Source organism: Brassica oleracea, chromosome C7 (assembly GCF_000695525.1).
Source record: "Brassica oleracea var. oleracea cultivar TO1000 chromosome C7, BOL, whole genome shotgun sequence".
Classification (NCBI taxonomy): domain Eukaryota; kingdom Viridiplantae; phylum Streptophyta; class Magnoliopsida; order Brassicales; family Brassicaceae; genus Brassica; species Brassica oleracea.
The window spans coordinates 35,820,235-35,847,413 of NC_027754.1; the positions used below are offsets into that span (position 1 = coordinate 35,820,235).

The window sequence follows — 27,179 nt, forward strand, 5'->3', positions numbered from 1 at the left end:
TGATACGCCCAAAACGGGAAGGATGGCTTTGGCCGGGTGTTTGATATGAACCGAGAAGGATGGCTTTGGGCGTATCAGCTTTGGGTTTATTGTTTAGCCAAAACACTTAGAGTTGATACGCCCAAAACGGGAAGGATGGCTTTGGCCGGGTGTTTGATATGAACCGAGAAGGCGATGGCACTTCTGGAACTGGAATGGAATGAATGGATCGTCAAGAGATGCGGAATGACTCTTGATATACCACGATCTAAGGCTAACCACCTAAGAAACGATGAAGGTGTGTTGGCTAACCACCAAACGACACAAAAGATGATTGGCTGACCACCAAATCAACAAGCCGGTTCAAACCGATGAACTAGCTAAGAACTCTCTCTCTCACTCAGAGAAAAGAAGAACCGAAAATAAACAACCAAAAATGAACTGATTTTATTCATCAAAGGGACTACATATTTATACTACTTGTAGTCAAAGAGAATTAAAGAGAATTGTGGGAAAACAAGGCATAGAAAATAGAAACATTGACTAGAATATTATTAATGAGTCAAAGACTCAGTCTTCCATGCAGATTAGTCAAAGATGACCATTCGGTTCACGTTCTGGTCAAGGAAACCCTTCGGCTACTGTCCAGGTTCATCCGAACCAGATGGATGCACGGGGTAAAGATAAGGACGCTTGCGGGACTGTCCGGATGGTCCACCAGATAAGAATGCATGTCCGTCTTTGGTTTCTTCACGACCCAAGCTAAGTCTGGCTCGACCGTGGGTTTTAGAATGTCGAGTTGGTCGGGGAAGACGGGCTGTGGTTCGGTCGGTTAGGTCGTCTGGACGTGGTTCCAGCCGAAGCTCCAATCAGGACGCACGCGGGACGGCTCGGTCAGTCTGATCGGTACGGTCGGATGAACGAACCTCGGTCAAATTGTTCAGAACGTTCTGATCTCCATGCTGGTTGGCTCCAATGGACTGATCCACGAACCAGGGCAAATCATATGGTCTCCGGGAAGGGATGGCTTCCATAGCATCGTCGTTCGCCGGCTTCTCACTAGGGTAATCCGATTGGTTTCGATTTGCATTTTTGGTTTTTCTAGTCCAATCAACTCTTGATCTGAAGTTGTGATGTCTCTTTCCTCTCCTTGTTTAGGGTCGTAGCCATTTTCAAGCTTATTTGAATCATTAAAGATAGAGTTCGCTCATGCTGGAAAATTAGTTCTCGGATCGATTGAAGATGATTGATGTCTTTTTCAAAAGAGTAAATCTGCTAGTTAAGTTTTTCGACTTGAACTTCCTTGAAGGCCGCTTTGATTGGTCGGTTTTTCATTGGTTTGGCTTCTTCGTTGACCGAGCGCCGTCGCGCCTCTTCGCTGGCACCAGAGGAAGAAATACGGATCCACGTCTTGACGCGTGTACTTTTAACGCATGGCGTCGTACACGTGGTGGCGTCGTGTATCTTTATTTCCCAACGGGTTCTTTTCTTGTGGGCTTACAGCCGCAAGCTACTGTGTTACTGGGCTTTGTGTTCTGGGCCATTTAGTTTTATGTTGTTTATATTTTGAACCTTATGTTAGATCTTTTACGTTTAGCTGCACCTCTGTTTAGACCTTTTGTAATATATTGTGTTGGGTTTTGTCTGTCCCATTAATAAATTTACCAGTGAAAAAAAATAACATCATACTATATTCATCAAAGGCAACATAAATTCTTTTTTTTTATCTACAGTTATGATTATATGAAGTTTTGTTATGATTTTTCCATATGACATTAGTTGAGTCAAGTGCCATTATGCACGTAGCTTTACAAACACTGTGTGATATATTTACAACCAGTAATGTTTACAACGATGTAGTTTTCTCTTCGTTTGTAATAAATACTGCAAACGTATCTGCTTCTTAAAACCAAAATCAACATGCCCTGTTATTCCTTCTCTCCTTTGTCTCGCATGTACACATAACGCTAAATATCACGAATCATAATTAGAAGGTGGGTATATAGCAAAACAATAAGTCTGCTCTTAATTATACAGATGGCTATACATAAAACTTACTTTCTAAACAATAAGTCTAGCTATTACAAAGGCATATTAAATTGATTATTAGTACAATACTAGAGTTCAATAGAATTACTCAATCATTGATAAAAAAGTTAACAACAGAAAATTTTGAATAATATCATCAAAAAAGCAATGGAAACCAAACTTTACCGAATCTATAAACCAATAACATTAAAATCTCAAAACTGTAAAACTCTTTAAGACACCAAAAACCCTTTCAATACGTCAAAGGAAACAAGGCACGATACACATGAAATTGATTAAACAAAATAAAAACAAAAATGTAACCCTCTAAACTAGTAAAAGAAATAAGAAATAGTGATCGACCACTAGACTAAAAATCTCTATTATCCTTATCCTTCTCAGTGACAAACCTGGAAGCAAAGAACCTAAAATAGATCAGATTCACGACTTGAATGCCTCCTATTATGAAAAAATAGTTCTCGAGCCTGTTCTTGTTCAAGTCTTTATCACCTAACCACGAATGCCCTTCCTCACGTGTCACCTTATCAATCACATTAATAAGAAGCGTGCATATGTAACTCGCAACCGACGAGCTTAAAAAGAAGATAGCTCCAGCGACGGCTCTCATATGCTCAGGCATCTTAACCGTCAAAAACTCCATCAAAGCCACAGCTGAAAACGCTTCGGTTAAACCCGCAAGCACGAACTGAGGAAGCAACATCACTATCGAGACAGGAGACACGAACGAGCCGTTCTTTAGAGCAGACGCTCTTCTGTCCTTTTCCAAGAAACCCGCGACGATCATGCAAGCTATCCCCATAACGATACCTATCTGGATCCTTTGTTTCATCGTTAACCGTTGTTTACGTCCTGTGATTTGTCTAGCTATTGGTAGGATGACGCATTCGTATAGCGAGATCCAGATGGCGAGAGTGATCATTGAGACAAGATTCATCCATCCTGCTGGAACGTTGAAGTTATGTCCGAACGTTTTATCCATCTGAATGGCTTGTAGGATCCCGTAGATGTTCTGTTGATCGGTCAGCATGAAGCACGCGATTCCTGTGACCCAAACCGGTAAAACAGCGGTCACGCACTTGAGGTTCTTCACCTGCTGGAGACTGCATAGTCTCCAGTTGTTCTTCGTCTTACCTTCGTCGTTTAACTCGTTCGGATCAGTTATCACTGCTGCTTTGTCAAAAAATCCTAATCTGTCACACCAAAGCATCAAAAGAATATTGGCAGAATTTTTTTGCCAAAATATTAGCGGATTTTTGACATCTTTGATGTATTCTGCTAGTTTTTTTTCTTTTAAAATAGTGAAATTATATAATAAAAATATAGTTTACATATATTTTTTAAAAATACAGAGTCAAAATAGAGATTGTTATTTCTCTTCTTAATATAGAAGAAAAAATATATAAATCTCTATTTGAGAAAAAAGTGAAAAGTTGAAATATTTTTATTATAGATGCTATTATAAAGACAAAAATAACAATGATTTGGAGATGTTTTATAACAGCTTTGTGGTTGGCAAAAGGGTAATTCTCTCAAATAACATTTTTTAAGTTTTTGTCAAAAAAATAGTCAAAAAAATGATTAAAATAGTTTTTTTTTATTTTGAAATTTTTAATTTTGTTTTTAAAAAATTTGAAACCCTATCTCCAAAACTCTATCCCTTAACTCTAAACTCTAAGTTTATATTAGTTAACCCTAGGGTTTTGTGACAATCTATTGCGGACATGTGTTTTTGCAAATAGAAATTCCGTATGATAGTTATTTTTAAGTTTTTGTCACAAAAATAGTCCTCAATGAAAAAAAAACCAAAATAAGTTTTGTTAAAGGGTAAAAATGTATTTTTGTCACAATATCCTAGGTTAACTAATCTAGACTTAAAGTTTAAAGTTTTTGGGATAGAGTTTCAAATTTAAAAAACTAAATATAAATATTAAAATTTTTAAAATAAAAATGAGTTATTTTGGTCATTTTTTTTTTCTTGAGTGCTATTTTTATGATAAAAACTTAAAAATAGCTATTTGAGAGAATTGCCCATCTAGATATACTAAAAGCAGTGGAATGATCTGAGAAAACCATTTTAATAACCAGTTTACAAAATTATATATATTTCTTTAAAAAAGTGGTATTGAATATTATAAGTTTTTAGATTCAGCTGACAAATTTTTTTTTAAAGATTCTATAACCATGTAAACGCAAAAACAAATAAAATGATTAAATGTACAAGACTACAAACCTTTGTCTGTTTTGTATCAAAGTGGTGGAGGATCCATCAGTGGAAGGGCCTAAGTAGAATGATACACCTTCTCCAGATTTTAGCTTACGTTTCTTAGAAGCCGCGGCAATAACCTTAACCATGTCTGCGAACACACTGCCCTTAGGCTTTTGACATATGTAAGTGTGTTGGCCGATGACAAAGGTGGTGACAGAGAGTGCAAGACAGGCCGTGGGGATCACGAAACCAATGACCCAACTAACGTTAGTCTGTATATATACGACCCCTGTCAATGCAATGACAAGAGCCACGGTGAAGGAGAAATACCACCAGTTAAAGAATGTTTCAAGCTGCGCTTTGCCCTTTTTAGTGCCTGTATCGAATTGATCTGCTCCAAATGCGATGTTGCATGGTCTGATTGCTCCTGCCCCGATGGCTAGTAAACCTAGACTAGAGAATAGAACCGCGAGCTGCCACTTCGTGGGTGGGTTTGAACAATTTGTTGGATCGTTGCAAGCCTCTGGTCTTAAACGCGGAATAGCCGCGGTTAGAGCCATTACTCCCATCCCCTATCAAGTGAAATTAAAAAGGATCAATCACTATTTGCCTCCACATTTACCATCAGCATTGGTCGTACATGAATCAAAACCATATGTAGTGTTACAAAAATCGGTATATATTGACCAGCAGATCTATCATAAACGAAACCATTTTTCTAAAACAATTTTTATTAAAATCAGAGCACTAAGAGCATAATTATCCGAGTCGCTTAGAGGGTTGCTTAGCGTAATTTTGATTAAAAAAATAAAAAAATTACACATTAAAGGGAAGAGGCGTCGCTTAATTAAGCGACAGAAGAAACGTCGCTTAAGGACACGCGTCAGACGTGTATTCTGCCTCTCTCTCTCATCGCGATCTCTCTCCAGAAGGCGATGAAAGTTGGTTTCGATTCCGAAACTTCGTGAGATTGATCTCTCCGATTCCGCCTCTCCTTCTTGATTTCTCTTCAACGATGACACAATCGGCGTCTCTTTTGGTGGCTCCGCCTCTCTTTCGTGATCTGTCCTCGACGAATCCGGCTCTCTTTCGTGATCTCTTCTCGATGATGAATCAGTCGATGTCTCTCTGGATTGCCCTCCTCGACGATTACAAGCCTATCATCTCTCTCTCGACGGTTCTCCTCGACATAGAATCACTCCTCGAAAGGTAAAGAAATGTTTTCTTTCTTTTCGTGTCCGAATCATTCAATGCATGCATGTCTTGCTTAAGAGGAGTGAAACAACGTTGGCTTGTGTCTGTTGATTCAGTGTCTTGTCTTTGGTTATATACTTCGGTTTCTTTGTGAGATTTTTGTGTCTGTTGATTCTGTCACTGTTGATACCGTGTCTTGTGTTCGGTTTGTGTCTGTTGATCATGTGTTTTGTGTTTGGTTATATAGTTCTGATTGTTTGTGTCTTTGGGAGATGGATGGATCGTTGAAGAGATATGAAGGTTCGTCAAACCAGAGAAGGAACCACAATTGCGACAGAGGTAAATCATATTTCTTTGATCTTTTAAATTGATTGAAAGTTTGATAAAAGAAAGCATTGTCTAGTTTGTTGTTCCTTTACGTTGGCATTGATGTTGATTTCGAATCTGGTTAGGTTCTGAATCGGGTCTGAATTGAATTGTTGGTAATAAATGGTGTGGTTAGCGTTACATTACGGTTGTTTAGGCAATAAATAGATGTCATTGGTAGATAGAAATGGATGGTGAAGTGTTATGAATGTGTTAGATAAATGTCAACTCATTTTGGTTGGGGCGAGCTCTTAAACTCAATGCTTTTGTCTCTCTTCAATCTCTATAAAACACATTTCTTTTTCTCTTCAATCTCATTGTCAAAAACACCGTATTTTTCTGTCTTTCTTTATGTTTCTCTTGCTGTCTCTCTTTCTGTATCTCTTTTTGTCTCTCTTCTCTGTTGTCGTCGGATATGGATTCTCACCTATATTTGGCAAACTTTGTTGAGCTTCTTAATAGCCAACAAAATGTTGTCTTCGGTTTATCTGGAGATAGCGTCCAGCTATGTTCATTACCAGACCCTCTTATTGCCACTCAACCAACTGAAGCTTCAAGCCGTGGTGAGGAGACGCCTGCAGAGCGTAGAGAAAGGAGGAAATGGACGCATGTTGATGATGTTGTCCTCATCAGCTCCTGGCTCAACACAAGCAAGAACCCTATTGTGGGCAATGAGCAAAAATCTGGGGCATTTTGGAAGAGGATTGCTACCTACTTTGCAGCTAGTCCTAAGGTCGCAAGAAGTGATCACAGAGAGGCGGTCCACTGTAAGAAACGTTGGCACAAGATCAACGACCTTGTCAACAAGTTCTGTGGGGCTTATGAGGCTGCAAGTAGAGAGAAAAGTAGTGGGCAAAATGAGAATGATGTTCTCAAACTAGCCCATGAAATCTTCTTCAACAATCACAACAAGAAATTCAAACTTGAACACGCATGGAAGGAACTGCGCAATGACCAGAAATTGTGTGATCTTTACACTTCTAAAACTGATGGCAGCGCTAAGAGGAGGAAGCTTGATGATGGGGTAAAATTCAGCAACTTCTCACGCATCTGAAACCAGGACTTGTGAAGGCACCACTCGTCCACCGGGTGTTAAGGCTTCTAAGGGGAATGGTAAGCAACAGACTAAGGCAGAAGGGAAGGCTCTGGCAGAGTTTCAGAGCATGTGGAGCATTAAGAAGGAGGATTTGGCCATCAAAGAAAGACTCTCTAAGATGAAGCTACTAGATAGTCTACTTGCAAAACAAGAACCGCTAGCAGATTATGAAGAAGCTTTGAAGAAGAAGATTATCACCGAGTTGTTGTCTTAATTAGTTTAAGGAGTTCAAGTTCAAGTTCAAGTTCAAGTCTAAGTCGTTTCTTGTTGTTGTTTAAGTTCAAGTCTAATGACTTCTCTGTTTTTGTTTCTTGTTGGTGTTAGGGTAACTTCTCTGTTTTTGTTCCTTGTGTTTCAAGTCTAATCAAAATGCTTGTGTTTCTTGTTGGTGTTATTGTCCTCATCACTTGTTTACTGTCTTTGTTATTGTTCTCATCGCGTGGCTTTGTTGTTTGGGGTGTCACGGAGTAGTCTTGTTTGTCATTATTGTTCTGTTGTGTCACGGGCTGACTTTGTTGTTGTTCTTTCAGGTCAAAAAGGGAGTGCTCGAGTGGACTATTGGAAGTGAAGCTTTGTGTACTCTTGTGTCACGGACAAGAAGTGAAGCTGTGTGTCTTCATGTGTCACGGATACAAGTAGTGAAGCTTTGTGTCTTCTTGAGTAATTCACGGACCAGACTTGTAAATTTCTATATAAAGTTTGTATTGAACAACCATTGTAGTCACAGAAACATCTTATTGCCTTCTCGTTTTTTCACATTCTCTCTTTGGTCTTGTATTGAACCAACATTGTATTCAAACAAAAACTGATCTCTATACTGATCAATCTCACCTTTTCGTTTTCTCACCTTCTTGTTTTGTCACATTTTCGATTCTCTTCTGGGTCTTGTATTCAAACAAAAACTGATCTCTATACTGATCAATCTCACCTTCTCGTTTTCTCACCTTCTCGTTTTGTCACATTTTCGATTCTCTTCTTGGTCTTGTATTGAACCAACATTCCACAAACAAAAACTGATCTCATTTTCCATTCTCTCCTTCCTTTCTTTTGATCACACATTTTATTTGCCACTCAATCAAAAAAATTTCTACTTTTTGATAATAAAAATGACAACTTCTTCTCATAACACTTATGAGGGATTAGATAATGAGAATTTTGATCAATATTTTGATCAGTCTTTCCAAAAATTTTCCATTCATATCGGTGATCAAGAAGAAGAAAGGAAAAGAAGGAAAAAACGAGTTTATATCGAAAGAAATCGTGAAGAAGGCCATGTACGTTTATGGAATGATTATTTCAGTGAAAATCCAACGTTTCCTGAAAATTATTTCCGACGCCGTTTTAGAATGAACAAGCCTTTGTTCACGCATATTGTTGATCGACTCTCGAACGAAGTTCAGTAGTTTCAGCAAAGGGAAGATGGTCTTGGAAGGCTTGGTCTCTCAACACTCCAAAAATGTACAGCAGCTATTCGTGTCTTGGCGTATGGTACTGCGGCTGATACGGTCGACGAATACCTCCGCCTCGGTGAAACGACAACTCGGTTATGTGTCGAACATTTTGTGGAAGGAATAATAAATTTATTCGGTGATGAGTACCTAAGAAGACCAACACCGGCTGATCTTCAACGTCTACTTGATATTGGAGAGCTTCGTGGATTTCCCGGGATGGTAGGAAACATCGATTGTATGCATTGGGAGTGGAAGAATTGTCCCACCGCTTGGAAAGGGCAATATTCTTGTAGTTCGGGTAAACCAACAATCGTTTTAGAGGCGGTCGCTTCATATGATCTTTGGATATGGCACACGTTTTTTGGACCCCCAGGTACCTTAAACGATATCAATGTTCTTGATCGCTCACCTGTTTTTGATGACATAATAAATGGCCAAGCCTCGCAAGTCACTTACTCTGTCAATGGAAGAGAGTATCATTTGGCTTATTATCTCACCGATGGGCAACTTTTATCCAATCTATTCTAATACCACAAGGGCCGAAAGCAGTGTTATTTGCTCAACGTCAAGAAGCTGTCCGAAAGGATGTCGAGCGTGCTTTTGGAGTCTTGCAAACTCACTTTGCCATTGTTAAAAATCCGGCATTTTTTTGGGATAAAGTCAAAATTCGGAAGATTATGCGAGCATGTATCATACTCCATAATATGATAGTAGAAGAAAATCGAGATGGATACACTCAATTTGATGTTTCAGATTTCCAACAAGGAAAAGACAACGGAAGTTCACATGTCGATCTCACGTACTCGACATATATCTCAACAAATATCGCCAATATGATGGGTGTTCGAACTCGAATTCGTGATAGACAAATGCATCAACAACTGAAAGCCGATTTGGTTGAACATATATGGCGTAAGTTTGGGCGTGATGAAGACAACTATTGAGCTCGGATGTTTCTTTAAAATTATTCTTTTTTTTTTTACTAATCTTTGTTTTTATGTTTTTTTAAAAAAATTCTATGTTTTAAATGTTATCTTATGTATTATATAATAAATAATTTTTATCTTAAATCAAAAATTGTTTATTATTTTTTTAAGAACCTCTAACTAAGATACTTGCAATGGAGGTCAAAAAACTATAGGTCTCTTGCATAAAGTTTTTAATACAATTTATTACTAAAAAAGTATTAAAAATGATTAAGAGCCCCTAAGTGTCTTTAAGGGATAATGATGCTCTAAGAACGTGATTATCTCTGAGTTCTTAACACAAATTCCTATGATTAAAACAATTAAAATAATAAAAAATTAAGAAAGAGAAAATTGAAAAATTCTTAATTTGTAACTTAAAGAAACGGTTTCTATTCTGAAACACATGTGTCATATATTAATTGTTTATGTTTTATAAAGAAAAATAAAAAATAAATACATTAATATAATATTAATATTTTTTTTCTTTTTAAGAACCTTGTACGCTTATTCCCGCCTAGCAAGCGATTTCAAGAACATTGAATTCATATGTTACATAAAATTGTTTTTGGTTTATCGTGCTTTTACACGTCTAGATACATGCCTACTTGAAATGAAGAGATGGGAAGGTAAATTTACGAGGAAAGAAGCGATGGAACCGAGGAGAAGAGTCCAAAATCTTCCGAGGTAAGCATCAGAGACAAAAGCACCTGGGATACTAAGAAAGTTGCAAGAACCAGACCAGATGTTGATGATGTTCACCAAGAAAACACCACCAAGATTGTATTTTGTCGTGAGATACACCGATAGATTCCCTATCAAGCTCATGGACGCCAGCTTCTCAAACGACTCGTTTGCTTCACAAACCCAATGGAGTGTTCAATCAATTAACATTCTATAAAAATAAACCCCCAAAAATCAGAAAACAAGAAAGTTACACACGAACCAATGATGTACTTGATAGCTCTCCATCCTCCTCTCTGCTTCTTGAGCAGGGCTTGTTTTCTGGATTCTTGATGGGCAGGTGGTGAAAGGGATTCAATGTCCATCTTGTTGATCTCTTTAGTTTGAGACGAAATGAAAAAATGTTTTTGATGGTGTTTATATATAGAGAGATTTGTTGCAGATTTGTTTGAAGTAGAAGGAAAAAGTCATACAGTGTGTATGTACTATGTTCAAGCTGGTTACTAGCGAATAGGGATTACATTCCGAGTTTGTTATAGATAATTAGATACTATTGAACTTTTTTTTATCAAGTAAAAATAGGGCTTAGGTTTCTTAACCCCTTTCCTAATTTGTTTCTCAATAAAGTTATCTTATTAACTCTGATAAATTTTGGAACTGGAATATAATATACTTACGTGGATGTACTAAAAAGTCAGTAAGTTAAATACTAACACTTTGTTTCATTAAAGTAGATGTGAGTTTTCACGGTTTATAATATTTAACAAAAATAAAAGTTCTGTTGTGAGTATTTGTAAGGCTACGTACGGTACTTATAAAAGTCACCGCAACTGTCCTCCCAAACCCTTTCTCAGCCATCGTTTCCAAGCCTGTAAATCACGTGAACAGGCTTAACGCCGTCCTCGAGTACAGTTGCTCACTTGCTCGTATGACTCGCAACAAAATTGAGTTACAAACCTGTGTTTCCTAACTTCATATCATAACACAAACGCAGCCTGTGCTATAATATGGCTTTCAGAAGAGGCCCAATCTGTTTTCTCTATCTTCTTGTTCAAAGCTCAACATGATATATGGGCTCTGTATTTGTAAAAAAACCAAGGTACTTTAGAATAGGGCACAAAACAGTTTACAGGGCCGGCTCACCCCGAAATTTTTTTTAAAAAATTACATAGACATAAGCCCCCGAAAAATAAATTTTAGACCCCTAAACTGGTAAAACGATTTTTTTACATAAGACATTGTCACAGGTCCCCAAAATCTCAAGCCGGCCCTGACAGTTTATAGGCATTTTGGTTATTGACTTCCTCTTATATTAGCCAACATTTTTTTGTGCAAACGAATTAGCAAATTAGCTAACTTATAACGCTCACTTTTTCTTCTGATTACCAGAGCTAAAAGCATCTCCATCGGGGTGACTAAACCCAAAGTCACTAACAAAACTGAATAAAAAATAAATCAAAAAGCCCAAATTAAGTCAGTACCGCTCCTAAAATTGGGCTTTTTAGTTTTGGTAGGAAGCCCTGTCGTGGTGCCTTCTCATTGGACCGCCCGGTCTCTCTCTCCTTCGTCGCGACTCGCCAAAAGACAATTCATTCTCGACTTCTCCGTCTTCTCTCTCTCTAATCTCGGCGACTCTGAAGCGAACCTCGCCGTCTGTCTGGAGCCTCGTCGTCTCTGTCCCGAGCCTCGCCGTCTCTCTGTCGAGCCTCGTCGTATCTCTGTCGAGCCTCGTCGTCTCTCTCTCGAAGCAAGCTTGTCTCTCTCTCGGAAATCTCGGCGTCTCTCTCGAAGCTCGGCGTCTATGAATCAAATCTCGTCGTCTCTCTCTCGAGTCTCGTCTCTGTCCCGAACGTCGTCGTCTTTGTCTCGAACCTCGTCTGGAATCTCGTCTCGATCTCCTTATCGGTAAGAAATCATCCGTTTGATTTGATCTTTATGTTACTGCTGTCTCGATTTTGGTTTATCTCCCATCCCTTGTCTTTTGTAAAATTAATTTTAAGATTTTTATGATTGTGTCATAATATTGGGGACGGTGAAATCTGTTAGATTAGTAGTAGAGTTTTGTTCGACGGTTGAATAGATGAAATGATTGTTTCTGGATCTGATATGCTTAATATTTCCTCTGTTTTGTATTAATTAGCAATGGTGGGATTGATTGTTTGTGGAATCGATATGCTTAAGTTTTGACTTATTTTGTCTTAATAAAATTGGTTAAGGCTCTGTGGTTCACATGATCAGACGAAGCTTTTTTAGTTTTCTGTTGTTGTTTTCGTTTATCTCATTACACAGAACAAGGTTTTAATTAAACTTGGTTTGTTGGTTGTGCGAGGGTTGAGGATGTCCGTGGAAGAAAGGTAGCTGAAGAATCACATCAAAGTTTATGTCTTTCCATTTCACAGTTGAGAAGAGGTAAATTAAATTTTCTGTCTAAGTAGATTTACTTTTAATGGTTGTTAGATATATGTGGTTGTTAGTAAATAGAACCCGAGAATTAAATGGTTGTTAGCTTTGATGTTTGTTAGTAAATGGTGGTTAGCTTTGATGGTTGTTAGTAAATGGTTGGGAATTAAATGGTATTTAGTTTTGAAGTGAGTTGTTTGCGTGGTTGTTTTAGTTTTAGGTATAGATATAGATATTGATTGTCCAAAAAAAAAACCTTAGCAACATTAACACATTAAAACTTCCCTTTAAAACTTCAACAAATAAAAAACATTAACAACAACAACAACAACAACAACATTAAAACTTCAACAACTTAAAAACTTCCCTTTAAAACTTCAACATTTACAACACATATAAAGCATCCGCGAAAGCTATTAAAAACTCCATCTACTTTCCTTCTCCAAAGCTATTATGGATCCTTATATTGAACATTGTAGCTTTCAAAACCTGTTACACAGTCAACAACCAATCACTCAAAACCCTTATCAGCCTGTCCCTCGTGAGCCTTATTAGTTTGTCCCTCGTGAGCCTTATAAAAACTGGCAAGATAATACGAGCATGTATCATTCTACATAATATGATCGTAGAAGACGAACGAGATGGGTACACTCAGTTTGATGTATCAATTTTCGCACAACAGGAATCAAACTGAAGTTCACAAGTGGATTTTACATATTCTACAGATATGCCTTCAAATCTCGGGAATGTGATGAATATGATGAGTAGTCGGAATCAAATACGTGATAACAAAATACATCAACGATTGAAAGCTGATTTGGTTGAGAATATTTGACAAAAATTTGGAACAAATCAAGATTTCAACTAATCGGCGTTTTCTCGTTTACGATTTGTATTTGTATTTTTAATATACTTTTATGTAATTTCTTTTCAAATTTTTATGTATGCTTTTATTTTAAATCATTCTACTTAAAATATATATATATATATATATATATATATTTAAAGAACCCCGTAGGGGTCGTCCTCCCAATGGAGCTGGAGGAAAAAATTAGCTCCGCTAATTAAGGTTCTAAACTTGCCAAGTCACATTATATATTCTTAATTTAATTATTAGGACCTCTAATGGGTCATAATGGATGGAGATGGTCTAAGAAGGTTCTTTTTTTAATTACCCTATTTTATAGCTCAGAGCCAGCCTACGTTAATACTAAAAACATGGTACAAAGCATTCTTTATATCGGATTTTGAACTAGATGCACAAACACATCTGCATCTACGTGTAAGCTATTAGCTTAGCACGTTCGGCCGTAAAGCTAAAAAGAACTTCTTCTGACTTGACGATAATAATAGGAGTATAATTTTGTAAACCCTGGAAAACATGGAAACCGCGATCTATGAGATCGTGATTGAGCTCTTCTTATTGTTACATCACCTTCATTCGTACTTAATTTGTCAACCTATATTTACGTTCATGTCTACATCTTGTGAATAGTTATCCCAAACCAGTGTAACTTTTACTAGTATACAAAGAAAAGAGAAAAAGGATTCATGAAAATGCAGATAAAGTGACGTATTTGAAAAGTAGATTACCAGTAAAACCTACGTTAGGAAGAAGAAAAAAAAGAGACGAAAGCAAGGATTTGCACGTATCTCGTCCTAGTAGTTTTCCATGATCCAATGGAAAAGTGATGACAGTCACAATAGCGACAAGAGAAGAGAGGTGCAACATAAATAGGTGGACCTGAGAAGCAGATGAATATAACCTAGAAGACAAATGGGGACATAAATAAAGAAATAGTATTAAATAAAGAGGACCCAGTTCCTGCATGTATTCACGTGCCCTGCCATTCCCGCTTGCCGTTTATTACACTATCATCTGCATCTGCTTCTGCTTCTGCATAGGATTCTATAAGGCACCTCCAAAAATTCTATTATTTTATTTTTTCCAAGTTTTTTTATAAAGTATAAAGTATCATAATAAAAACAAGAACAATTGATGTAAGAATAAGACCATCACAAATTATTTCCCATATAAATAAAACGAAAAATTTAGTATTCTCTAGATTTTTATGGAATTTAATGAGCACAAGAAGAATCAATTTACACATTTCAAATATTTGGTACTACATGTTATAGTATTTTTGTTTATTTTAAATTAAGCAATTCTCTAAATATCTAACGCAGAAATTTAGTTTCATTTACTAACTTACTCTTCTTATAAGCTACAAGTACAACGAATGAGCTATTCCTTTATGATGGATGATTATAAAGTATATATTTATTTTTTATAACAAGCATGCATTCTACATCACTTAATTTAGAAAGTATAAATATCATCATTTAATAAATCGATGGATTCTTGTTGAAAGAGTTTATGAAAAAATCACTTAGAGCATGACTAATGGAAGATCTTATTTAAAAACCGGTTTTTAGTTTTTTTGGTTAAAAGTTAAGAGACGATTTTTTATATTCCGCTAAGAACTTCACCCTAAGAACCCCCGTTAATCATGCTCTTAAGTTCTCTCAAAAAAAAAAGCTTAAGATATTGATTGCTAACATAACAAGAAAAAACATTGGTTGTTTTCTACTATAAACTATATATAACATTTAGGTTTTGAATACGATTATCAATTTATAATAATGTCTAAGAAGAACTTTGTAATTAGTTGTTTGTCGTTTTTAATTTATTATTTCGATTTTATACAACAACATATAACTTATATGCTTTCTTAAGTTTAGTATAAATCCCATGCCAATTTTATCACATGGTTTAAATTTGAAAACAGCTTTATATAAATAATTTAAATGCTTTTACTTTAAATATATAGTATTCAAAATTTAAAAAAATTCCTCCTAGTTTCATTTAATTTATTTGATCATAAGATGTAGCTGTAACATGGATTAAACTTGTACCAGCTACCAAATTTACATTCAATTTAACTGGAAAATTTTCACAAAACAATCAAACTAAAACTACATAGAAATGCAAACTTAATAAACAAGTTTAGTCGAGTTATTTTAATTATTTTTCTGGTCTCACCTTAATTTACCACTCACCATTGACAACCGCCAAGATACATACATCATCGACAAAGTTTATCCATTTAGCTCAATATCTAATTTTTAGTAAGTTATATATAATGTAAGGAAAAAAAAATTGAAGTTTGTGTTAATTTTTTAGGATCTCAACTCAACAATACTACCTCGTAAAAGCAATAATGGTAGAAAATATTGACAACGCTCTTAGACATGTCAATGCTCATTATTTCACATATAAGCTGAATTTGTTTTTTCGCCATTCACTACAAATATGCTTCTGAGAGATATTGCTTGTGCTACGCCTGTGAAGGTATGTTGAATCAAAAGTATGAAATGAATATAATGTATTTTTCTTTGGAAAAAAAAATGGGACTCCTAATCTTATGTTGACGAGGTTTATTTATAATTGTGACTATAATTCTCTTAGAAATATCAATATTATATTGCTTGTTAAAGGTGATTTCGATTTGAAGAATATAAGGATGCGTGATCATAGAATAAATACAGTTTTTTTTCATGACTAACATGCATTCTACATCACTTTATTTTGACATAGTATCATTTTGGGAATTTTGTTTAAAGTTCTTAAGAAGATTTAGCTTAAGTTATTGTTTACTGACATGGAATAACAAAAAAACATGCTTACGGGTTCGACGCCAGGCGGAGGCGAATTGCCCATTCTGTCACCAAATGCGGTACTAGGTGTTGGGCCTTGTCTCTAGCCCAGGTAAAGCCTTCCCGGATGAAGTGGACCGCTGCCTAACCGGACCCAGAGAAATGACCCACGTAAGTGGGGAACCCCTGGATTATCAAAAAAAAAAAAAAAAAAAAAAAACAACAACAAAAAAACATTGGTTGTTCTCGACTATATACAATAGCATTTAGGTTTTGAATATACGATCATCAATGCATAATATGTCTAAGAAAACTTTGTAATTGGTTGTCGGTCCATCTTAATTTTTTATTTTGATAACATCAACATATAAATTAATGCTTTCATAATTGTGAGTATGAATCTCTTGCTAAGCTTTTCCTACGAATCTATAGCAAAAGCAACAAAATATGAATTTGAAAAATCAGCTTTACATTTCGTTTACAAAAAAAAATATCAGCTTTACATATATATAGTTTTCAAATTATAAAAGTTTTCCTCCTATTGCTTAGGTTTCATTTAATTTGTTCGAGCATAAGAAGTGGCTATAGCATGGGCTAAATGATTCGTCCCTTCGTTTTATTGTAGCTGGACAAAATGTCAGTGATAAATGAGAGAGAGGTGATGTTTGTTTTTTATTGATATTTTATTGGTCTTTGCCATTTTGTAAATTGAATATATATATTTTTATATTATAGTCTTGTTATTTAATTATTGCTAGATATAATATAATATGGAACGGTAAGAACACACATATATTTTTAGAGCTACTATATATATTTTTGATATAACGAGAGAACAAATTTGTAGACATTAAATTTTCATCTATAGTAGAATCTAAACTTTTTCGTCAGAAAAATAACTGGACCGCGCAATTCAAAAATATCTTGGAAGTCAATTGTTTTATTTCTCAACTATATTCCGAATAATTTGAGAATGGATCCAATATTCTGTATAAAGTTGATAGAACAAAAACAAGAAAGCATTATCTTCTTTGTAATTTACTATAACTTTTATGTCAAATGTTGTAATTTGTTCGAGGAACTCTCTTCTATATTGAGCTTGATAATAATATATAGACTAAAACCACAGAAAAAACAATCCATCGTTAGGATATTAGGAAACAATAATCATTCATTAGTGGCCTAATACTAATTACCTCAGATATTTTTTCTAAAATTCATTTTATATCCCTCAAAATTAATAAAATGACAATATAAAAAGAGAGACCAAACTGGAGAGAGAAAAGAGACATTTCGATGTGAATATAGCTAAGTGAAACAAAAGAAGAAGAAGCAGGATAAAAAAATGTTTGACGGTGGAGTACCGGAGCAGATCCACCGGTTCATAGCATCGCCACAGCCACCTCCTCCGCTTCCTCCGCATCAACCCGCAGCAGAAAGATCACTGCCTTTTCCTGTCTCATTCGCTTCTTTTAACACTAATCACCAAGCCCATATGTTGAACCTTGATGGCCCTAAGATCATTCACCATCACCATCATCATCATCACCATGACATCAAAGATAGTGGTGCTACTTCTGAGTGGATGGGCCATACAGATCACGATGGCGATAACCATAGTCACCATCACCATCATCCATGGTGTAGTGATGAAGTCCTTGCCCTTCTTAGGTTCAGATCTACGGTGGAGAATTGGTTCCCTGAATTCACATGGGAGCATACCTCTAGGTAATACAAAATTACACACACACACACATATGAATATACTTCTAATATATGCATCAACAAATGTTTATATATTTCTATGTACACATATATATGGACATGAGCATCAGTCTCTTTGTGTGTATATATTCACATTAGTTTGACGGAAGTTCCAAAATCTGCGCTCAATTATAATTTGATAGACTAGATCTCGTTTCTTTCTAATAAACACTTTTGGGAAATTTAATTTTGATGTTAACAAATGATTGGTCATTAATTAATACGTACATTGTTGATACACAAATGGCAATTTCGTTAAATTTTATTTCCATTTTTAATAAATTGAATGATGAAACTAATGGAGACATATATGTATATGTATATAGGAAAAATTCTGATGATTATATACTTGTATATTTTATGGTATACGTGCATGTATATTCGCATAATTAATGGTGCTATGTTGTTTATGAAATTATGATGGCTGTAGAAAGTTGGCAGAAGTTGGGTTTAAGAGGAGTCCACAAGAATGCAAAGAGAAATTCGAAGAAGAAGAGAGAAGATATTTCAATAGTAACAACAACACTAATGCTCATCACATGAGTAATTACAACAAGGGGAATTATAGGCTATTTAGTGAGGTTGATGAGTTTTATCATCATGGTCATGCTGGTGGTGAGCATGTCGTCTCATCTGAAGTTGGGGATAACCAAAACAAGAGGAACAGTTCGTTAGACGGAAAAGGAAACGTTGAGGAAACGGGACAAGACTTGTTGGAGGACAAAACAGATCATCAGGATCAGGGTCAAGTAGATGAATCATCAATGAGGGATAAAATGAACTCTATTGATAATGTTGGAAAAGTGGGGAACGTGGAAGAGGATGCGAAGTCATCATCATCAGCAAGCTTGATGATGATCATGAGGGACAATAAGAAGAGGAAGAGGAAGAAAAAAAAGGAGAGGTATGGTGTGTTGAAAGGGTTTTGTGAGGGTCTTGTAAGTAACGTGATAGCCCAACAAGAGGAGATGCACAAGAAGCTTCTTGAGGATATGGTGAAAAAGGAAGAAGAAAAAATATCTAGAGAGGAAGTTTGGAAGAAGCAAGAGATGGAGAGGCTTAACAAAGAATTGGAGATTAGAGCACAAGAACAAGCTATGGCTAGTGATAGAAACACCAGCATCATCAAGTTCATATCCAAGTTTACAGACCATAATAACCATGATGATGGAAATAATAAGGTTCAAAGTCCAAACCCTTCTCAAGACTCATCTTCCTTAGTTCTATCAAAACCCCAACGCAGCAGAAAGTGTCAAACTTCATCATCCCTTCAAACCCTAACTCCACAAAACCCTTCACTTGAACCCACTTCACCTAAAACCCTAAAAACCAAAACCAAAAACCCAAAACCTCCAAAAGGTGATGGACAGGGTGATATTGGCAAGAGATGGCCTAGGGATGAGGTATTGGCTCTTATCAACATCAGACGCAGTATGAGTAGCATGAATGATGATCATCATCGTAAAGATGACATCCCGTTATCATCATCATCACCATCACCATCCACAAAAGCTGTTCCTCTGTGGGAAAGAATATCCAAGAAAATGTTGGAGGTTGGGTACAAGAGAAGTGCCAAGAGATGCAAAGAGAAATGGGAAAACATCAACAAGTATTTTAGAAAGACAAAAGATGTTAACAAGAAGAGGCCACTTGGCTCAAGGACTTGTCCTTATTTTCACCAACTTACAGCTTTGTACAGCCAACCCTCCACAGGGACCACCACCACCGTCACAGCCGACACGTCAGTCGAAGAGCTAGAAACCCGACCCGAGGAAAACCGGGTTGGATCCGGAGATTCTGATATTCCTACAGCCATGCATGTAGATGGTGCCAGCGAAAAAAGCAATGAACAATTTTCAGGCTTTGATCTTGCGTTCTAATAAACCTCAAAACTATATATATTTATTATCAGTTTAATTCTCTTTATTGCTTTCTTTTTTCTTCCTTCAGAAACTTCATTTTTGGTTATCATGAAAAATTAAATAAATATTTATGAACAGTATCATTTACTGTTTTGACGCATGAGTGAAAATGGAAACGTATATTCACCATCTTGGTTGGACCGCACACGTGCACCGACAAACATTGAAATTCAGCTGAACATGGATAAACCACTGGTCAAATTCTAATTCTGAGTGATAAGATAAGTTTTTTTTTGAATAAGAAATGTTGTAAGAAAACAAATGTTGTAAGAAAACAGTACTTTTTCGTGAATTTTACATGGAAAGTTTACTCAATTTCCTCACTTACGTTTTTTTTTTTCACACACTGTATTACTTACCTGTGTCGCTGTGATCAGTTGTTCTTTTATAGAATAGTACCTGTTAGGAACCTCGAAGCTCAATGATAGAGACTGCACTGTTGCTGTTAAAGATATTAGTTATATATAGAAAATTAGAAATATCCTATTAGGTTTGAATCAAAGTCGTATGTTTCATATTCAACAACACGAAATTCACACAACTAACAAAGTTTTGAAAAAAAACAATTATTCTTATAATGCATGGCCGACGAGAAGTATATTATCCTGAGACGACGACCTTGTTTTTATTATTATTGTCATCTGCTAAAAAATATCGAGACCTGCATAATTAACATCACATCACATTGATAAAACAAGAAACATCATCCATATATCTTTGATTATTTTCTGATATTTCACCAAATGTTATAACTCTTCCACATGCATATAATTTGTCATTGGCTTATTATAGTGGAAAGATATATATTATACATTCCCACACCCACACACGAAATGCTAACTAGTTTTTCTTATAAAATTTTATATTTTGACATTTAACCAAGTAGGAGTAAAAAGCTTTTTTCAACATGAATAAAAAAATGTATTTTTCTTAGTAATTTTACAATACAAAATCTATCTTAAAATGCAATTCACACTACACAGAGAATGAGCAGCGACTGAGCTACATGGGTCATGAGAATTTTTTTTTTTTTGCAATGTATCAATATCTAAGTTCTGTTTTAGAAAAAATTGGAAAGAAATGTTAATATTTTAATTGAGACGAGAATACATAATGTCTTAACCAAATGAGAAATTATTTTGCTTTAAAGGTGATGGAGATTTTGGAAACTTGTAGAAAATACATTACTCAGATTAGTATATCAGTTTGAGAGCCAGGTTGCACGAATCTGCAATACTTGAATATTATCACCTACTTTATTATCGTCTGTGCTATAGGTTATAGACATGTGAATCTCAAAACGGTCATTTATTTTGTATTTTTGTCTTTCTAACAATGACACATTAAGTGAGTCACAGTATACTGTTTAGAAGTAAGATCAATGAAATTATACAAGAACATAAAACATATCATCTAAATAAGCTTAATCTTTAATTAGTTTACCGAATATACTTTGTCATTTAAGGTATCCCGTGAATTGCAAGGACAAGGCTAAGATATCAAATCCAAATCATGACGGAAGAATAGATCTGCTGGACTTCTTGGAGGTATCAGTTCACTTATTGGCAAACGTTTCTTATAGAAGGTTATGCGAGCAGGTTTGGCATTCGAAAAACATATGGTTCGCATGTCCTCATCCATCAGAAACATTTTCGGATATGTCCAAAACATCATAAAATTTTGATATTATACGATTCATCTAAACTATACTATATATAATTGCTAAATGATCCACCTAAACTAAGTTATATATACATGACGCTAAGTAATATACCAAAATGTGAGTGATGATTCTTGCCAAAAGAATTACTGTATATTCTAGCTAGGTTTCATATTTTAAAATCATAAGTATGTCGTTATTGCAAATGAATGGTTTAAACATTTAAATTTAATCATCAGTATTTTTAATTATAAATGAATAATTTAAAAAAAATATTTGATCACCATAAAATTAGATTTAAATCTACATAACTGTAAACATAACTGTATTATGCTTTATTATACTCCTTATACTACTAGGCGTAAATGAATTGTAGTTTTGTAATATCGAACGATTTTTTAAAAAAAGTTTTCATATTCTCTTCAGTAGAGGATGCTACTAACTACTGTTCACATTTAAAAATTATAAATAGACCAATAATTTAAGAAAAACGCTACACAAAAAAAATAATTTCCGTCGTAATATTAAAACAATTAATAGTCTTTATATTATTAAATAGAAAGCGTCAGGATATTTATTTATTTATACAAAGAAATAAAATAAAGTCGATATACGTCTCTCACGGTAAGTCTGTCGTTTTCCTCACTCCGAGAGAGAGAGAGAGAGAGAAGCAGGTCTCATGGCGAAGCAGCTTCCGATGACTTTTCCTCCCCACAGTCACTTCTTCCTCCGCAACGGTGCCGTTTTGTAGCTTCTCCTCTGGAAACAAATGCACATTCCTTCAATCTCTCACCGACGCTGCTTTTTTTTAGGTTTGCTCCTCTCTCTTAAGCTCTCTGCTCTCTCAGTTTCGAACTCAAAGACTCTTCCTTTATGTTGTTTCCGTGGTGTTAAATCAGCATCATAGACACTTGATTAGTCTTTTTCGTTATTACTAATGTGGAGAGTAGACTAGAACCGATTAGGACCAATTATTGCAATAAAAGATTTAAGCTTTAATTTTGACCCCCCCAAAAAAAAAAAAAAGATTTGAGCTTTTAACAAGACAAAAAAAATCAATTGAAGATTTTCTATGTAAAGGAGTCAGTTTTCATGATGTGGGAGTACCTTTCTTTTCTAAGCTCTAAATCCTCATTTTCGTGTGGCGATTTGACTTTTTATTTAAGTTTTTGGTTGGTGGGTCGGCAGGCGATTTTTCACGAAAAAAATGGGAAGATTCGTGCAGACTTCACTTTATTGGCTTACTAAATTTTTTTCTATCACCTTTTTGAACCTACTTTTCTTCCCTTTATATGTGTCCGGAAATGTACGGTTAGTGTTTGCTCACAACAACCACGATTTGAGAGTTGAGATTAACTCATCATTAGTCTCATCATTGCTGTTTCTGTTTATCTTCAGATTGTATACAGGAAGATAGTTTTTGTTAAGGAGCTTTTTTCACAATGGAGCATTACGAGGTTCTTGAGCAGATTGGGAAAGGGTCCTTTGGGTCAGCTCTTCTCGTGAGGCATAAGCATGAGAAGAAACTGTAAGAAATGGAACTGAAACGAGACTTTAGTTCTTCCATGTTTTCACCTAATAGTTATGTTGTCTGCAATTTGATTTTCTGTTGTTTTTGATGTTTGAAGGTATGTTTTGAAGAAAATCCGGTTGGCTCGACAGACTGGTAGAACAAGAAGATCTGCTCACCAAGAGGTTAATTCTACTCTCAAATGTGTTTTGGGAGGCAAACTCTTATCCCAGTGGTCTTTATGAATAATATTTGTTTTGCTGTATTGAGTTGAAACACAGTAAAGTGCTACTAGACTGTTAATTAAGCTAATCAATCTATACCACTGCCAGATGAAAGCTTACTTGGAATATGAGTGTGTGCTGATGGTTTATAGGAATTCAAAGATTATGGTTGTGTGATTAACAGTTCCTTGTTATCTTCTTATAGATGGAATTAATCTCAAAGATACGAAATCCATTTATCGTGGAATATAAAGATTCTTGGGTTGAAAAGGTACCTTCTCTAAGCCTCTATGTTTTACTTAATTAGAGGTTTATTTGTACTACATGTAAAAGTATATAACTGGATCTCTGGTGTGTGTGTGTTTCAGGGATGCTATGTGTGCATTGTTATAGGCTACTGCAAAGGCGGGGACATGTAAACTGTTGTTTCCTTCTCAGTAAAAATTTACCCATTCTTGACTTTCACGGAGTTTCTGTTAACATTGTTTCCTCTCCACTACAGGGCCGAAGCAATAAAGAAAGCCAATGGCGTAGGCTTCTCTGAAGAGGTGTTTTACACACATCTGATTTTAATGTGAAAAGCTTTAGATTAGTACGGAAAGTTCTGAATCTCTCTTCTTCCTTTTGTTTTCAGAAACTCTGCAAGTGGCTGGTACAACTCTTGATGGCTCTTGAATACTTGCACGCCAATCACATTCTCCATCGCGATGTCAAGGTTGGCTCTGATGTCTGGTTCCGAGAGCATTAGACAAACTATTTACAATCTCCGTGTTTGAAACTTACTAATATAAAATCTACTTGTTTGATTACAGTGTTCAAACATATTCTTGACAAAGGATCATGATATACGTCTAGGTGATTTCGGACTTGCAAAGATCTTGACATCAGATGACCTTGCTTCTTCAGTAAGTAGAAAGATCTCAGACTTCTTCCATGTTTTGTTTCTGGTCTCAGACTCTGAAATTGATTTGTAGGTGGTAGGAACGCCAAGCTACATGTGTCCTGAGCTACTTGCTGATATTCCCTACGGATCAAAGTCTGATATTTGGTCGCTAGGCAAGTTTTCTCATCCATTGCTAAGATACTAACTTCTCCTCTAGATAGCAATCTGAGTGTATACTTCTTTTCAATTTTGTTCAGGATGTTGTATATATGAGATGACGTCTCTGAAACCGGCATTCAAAGCCTTTGTAATTCCTTCTCCATCCACACCTTCAGGATCATGTTCTTATATGTTAATGATTCTGATACTCATACAACTTTCTACATTTTAGGACATGCAAGGGCTGATCAACAGGATAAACAGATCGATCGTTGCTCCACTTCCTGTGAAATACTCTACTGGCTTGTAAGTATATATATTCTTATTTCTAACGTGAACCTATTAGAGCTTCTTTATGATTTTTGCGTTCCTGCTTTCTCCAGTCGAGGTCTGGTTAAAAGCATGCTCAGGAAGAATCCAGAACTCAGACCAAGCGTATGTACAATCCTGTGTTCATTTTAAGCTTTTGAGCTGTTGTACAAACCTGAAGAATAAGTAACATTTTCTCTTCTGTGTAGGCTTCTGATCTTCTCCGACACCCGCTGCTTCAGCCTTACGTTCAAAAGGTTCTTCTCAAGCTGAGCTACAGGGGACACGATACATTGCAACCAGAATCTGAATCCGCAAGGAGAAGCAGCTATCCTCCTGAGCAGAGAAGGCGTTCTTCTGGCAAATGCATAAGCTTTGGTCCAAGCAAGCTCATAGTTGACCAGGAAGATTCTCTGTCTTCTGTTAAACCAGTGCACACGTATTTGCACCGCCGCATGCCAGTGGATTTGTCTGGTAACGACACTGGTAGAGTAACTGTTCGTAGACCCGCTGTTTCGAAAAACTCAGGGGTTTCTTACAGATCAAGCCTGCCTAAGAGTGGTGGTCTGGTTAGTCATCTGTCCAGATACTCCTCCTTATCTTACTAATTGCTTGTTCAGAGTGCTTTTATATATTTTTTCTATCTAATGTATCAGAAACAAGCTGCAACCATTCGTAGAGCGTCCTTACCTGTCTCACACAAACCTGCAAAAGGAACAAGAGACTCTCTCTACACCCCAAACATCGGTATACTCCATCACCTAAACTCACCAGACGTATCCGTAAACTCTCCAAGAATCGACACCATCAAGTTCCCACTAGCTTCATACGAAGAAATGCCTTTCACTCCCGTCGTGCGCAAGAAGAACAAAGGCTCCTCGAGAGGATCATACAGCCCGCCTCCTCCAGAGGAGCAGCAACCGCTAGACTGCTCAATCACAAAAGACAAGTTCACGCTTGAACCAGAACGAGAAACCAAGAGCGGCGGCGATTTGTCTGATCAGAATGCCACTGCTGGTGCATCGAGCAGAGCTTCCTCGGGCGCATCGAGGAGACAGAGATTTGACCCTAGCTCGTATAGACAACGCGCTGAGGCGCTTGAGGGATTGCTTGAGTTCAGCGCGAGGTTGCTTCTAGATGAGAGGTATGATGAGCTGAATGTGTTGCTGAAACCGTTTGGTCCGGGAAAGGTATCGCCTAGAGAAACTGCGATATGGTTGTCTAAGAGCTACAAGGAGGCTAGTACTAGTAAGCAGGAAGGTTAAGAATAAGGAAGGTTTATAAAAACAGGGTTCTAAGTTCTTTTTGAAACTTGTTGAGGGCATATGATGCTTCTTCTTCCACGATTTGGTAGAAATTGTTTGACATTTAGGCTGTGTTCTTTGTAGCTAACCTCTCTGTATCCAAGAAAGACTGATATTAAAAACATACAGCTTTCTGTTATCTCTGTAATCTTTGTTCCATTAGACTTATGAGCAACATAGTTAAAGTAAGAAGTATAAATTGCAGTTTAAGTGCTTACATAGTTGTTGTCTTTACCAGAGAGAAGTTCTCTGAATGACAACAATGTTATGAACAATGTGGATTGCTAGTAACCATATCAAGGAAGAACGGACCGCGTCCAAGCCCAAGTCCAAGACCGCGACCAAGAAGGAGAGAGAGACAGCTAAAGATTAGACCGTCTATAGTATAGGATGATTTCCTTTTCTCTTCATGTTTATCTTTAAGTAGATTTCCTATTTCCTTTACGATAAGGATTTGTACTCTTTCCATTTATCTATTCCTTGTAATCCCTATATAAGGGAACACTTTGATTGAATGATAAACACACACGATTTCCCCTATTGTTCACAACACGTTATCAGCACGATAGTCCCTAAAATCCCTGAGACCTAAATCGAAACCTAAAAGCCTATAACCGGCGACTCAAAACCTAAACCCTAATCTCGTTCTTAGTTCAATCAAGAACTTAATTGATTCCTCTTGAAACCTAGACGTTCTCAGATCACGTTCCAGCTCAGAAAAACCGTCCAGCTCGCGATCAAACCCGAAGACGCGATCGACCCGAGACGACCCGATCGACCCGAGACGACCCGATCTCTGCGCAGCTCGCAGCCGAGACGCCTTCAGCCCGCGATCGTTCCATCCGCGACCCGATAGGAGGCAGCAAACATCCGATCGATTCTCTCTCTCTCTAAAGGTGGTCCGGTTCTATACCTCTACGAAACAAAGGTATAAACATAATCTGAGAACCTAGATAAATAACATAAACCCTAACCCATCATTATGGAAACTATATTCTCGATGAAACCGTAAAAGAAACCACAAGATTAAAATCGACAAGTCTTAAAACTAGAAAGATATGCTATTCCAACTAGAATATGATTGTATGTTGATTGATTAAAACTGAAACATGACAAACCCTAATGAAAGGAATCGAAAAACCCTAAACCCTAAAGAAGCTAGAATCCGATTTTAAGATTGATCTTGCTTGTTTGATTTCTTGCTTGATTTGAGGTTTAGGATTGTTAGATTGTTTGAAATAATCTAGCTGAGTATACAAATTCTTAAGGCCTTGAAACCTTAAACATAAGGTTGATAGAATTTAAAAGATTGAAAACCCTAGGTATTATAAGAAAAGTAAGAATAAGTTTGATTGCTTTACATGAATCCGAACATGGTATTGCATTCATAACTGATT

The 27,179-nt window shown here is 36.3% G+C and overlaps 3 protein-coding genes across 3 annotated transcripts; 2 read left to right on the forward strand and 1 right to left on the reverse strand.

Annotated features, from left to right (window-relative positions):
- Positions 1-2,256: 2,256 nt before the first annotated feature.
- Positions 2,257-10,363, reverse strand: LOC106304994 (protein NRT1/ PTR FAMILY 2.8). The gene is made up of 4 exons (XM_013741371.1): positions 10,253-10,363; positions 9,946-10,163; positions 4,259-4,806; positions 2,257-3,218 (listed from the first exon to the last, which is right to left on the reverse strand). Exons 1-4 carry the CDS (start codon positions 10,353-10,355, stop codon positions 2,378-2,380), a joined length of 1,710 nt encoding a protein of 569 aa, XP_013596825.1. The 5' UTR covers positions 10,356-10,363; the 3' UTR covers positions 2,257-2,377.
- A 6,922-nt stretch (positions 10,364-17,285) lies between these two features.
- LOC106306941 (trihelix transcription factor GTL2-like) lies at positions 17,286-19,737 on the forward strand. The gene is made up of 2 exons (XM_013743745.1): positions 17,286-17,775; positions 18,242-19,737. Exons 1-2 carry the CDS (start codon positions 17,393-17,395, stop codon positions 19,689-19,691), a joined length of 1,833 nt encoding a protein of 610 aa, XP_013599199.1. The 5' UTR covers positions 17,286-17,392; the 3' UTR covers positions 19,692-19,737.
- A 2,234-nt stretch (positions 19,738-21,971) lies between these two features.
- On the forward strand, positions 21,972-25,979 carry LOC106306974 (serine/threonine-protein kinase Nek3). Its single transcript, XM_013743788.1, has 14 exons — positions 21,972-22,205; positions 22,792-22,921; positions 23,022-23,088; positions 23,333-23,398; positions 23,496-23,542; positions 23,630-23,675; positions 23,762-23,842; positions 23,940-24,032; positions 24,102-24,183; positions 24,268-24,317; positions 24,402-24,475; positions 24,553-24,604; positions 24,688-25,047; positions 25,135-25,979. The coding sequence occupies exons 2-14, from the start codon at positions 22,836-22,838 to the stop codon at positions 25,741-25,743; spliced, it is 1,713 nt and encodes a 570-aa protein (XP_013599242.1). The 5' UTR covers positions 21,972-22,205; positions 22,792-22,835; the 3' UTR covers positions 25,744-25,979.
- The last annotated feature ends 1,200 nt before the right edge of the window (positions 25,980-27,179 follow it).

Excerpts from the sequence above, each read along its gene's own strand:
- LOC106304994 (XM_013741371.1), bottom strand. The coding sequence starts at position 10,355 with ATGGACATTGAATCCCTTTCACCACCTGCCCATCAAGAATCCAGAAAA. Across the intron at positions 10,164-10,252 it reads AGCTATCAAGTACATCATTG|CAAACGAGTCGTTTGAGAAG; the intron begins GTTCGTGTGTAA and ends GGGTTTGTGAAG. Across the intron at positions 3,219-4,258 it reads TTGATACAAAACAGACAAAG|ATTAGGATTTTTTGACAAAG; the intron begins GTTTGTAGTCTT and ends TTGGTGTGACAG.
- LOC106306941 (XM_013743745.1), top strand. The coding sequence starts at position 17,393 with ATGTTTGACGGTGGAGTACCGGAGCAGATCCACCGGTTCATAGCATCG. Across the intron at positions 17,776-18,241 it reads ACATGGGAGCATACCTCTAG|AAAGTTGGCAGAAGTTGGGT; the intron begins GTAATACAAAAT and ends TGATGGCTGTAG.
- LOC106306974 (XM_013743788.1), top strand. The coding sequence starts at position 22,836 with ATGGAGCATTACGAGGTTCTTGAGCAGATTGGGAAAGGGTCCTTTGGG. Across the intron at positions 22,922-23,021 it reads CATAAGCATGAGAAGAAACT|GTATGTTTTGAAGAAAATCC; the intron begins GTAAGAAATGGA and ends TGATGTTTGAAG. Across the intron at positions 23,399-23,495 it reads AAGATTCTTGGGTTGAAAAG|GGATGCTATGTGTGCATTGT; the intron begins GTACCTTCTCTA and ends TGTGTGTTTCAG.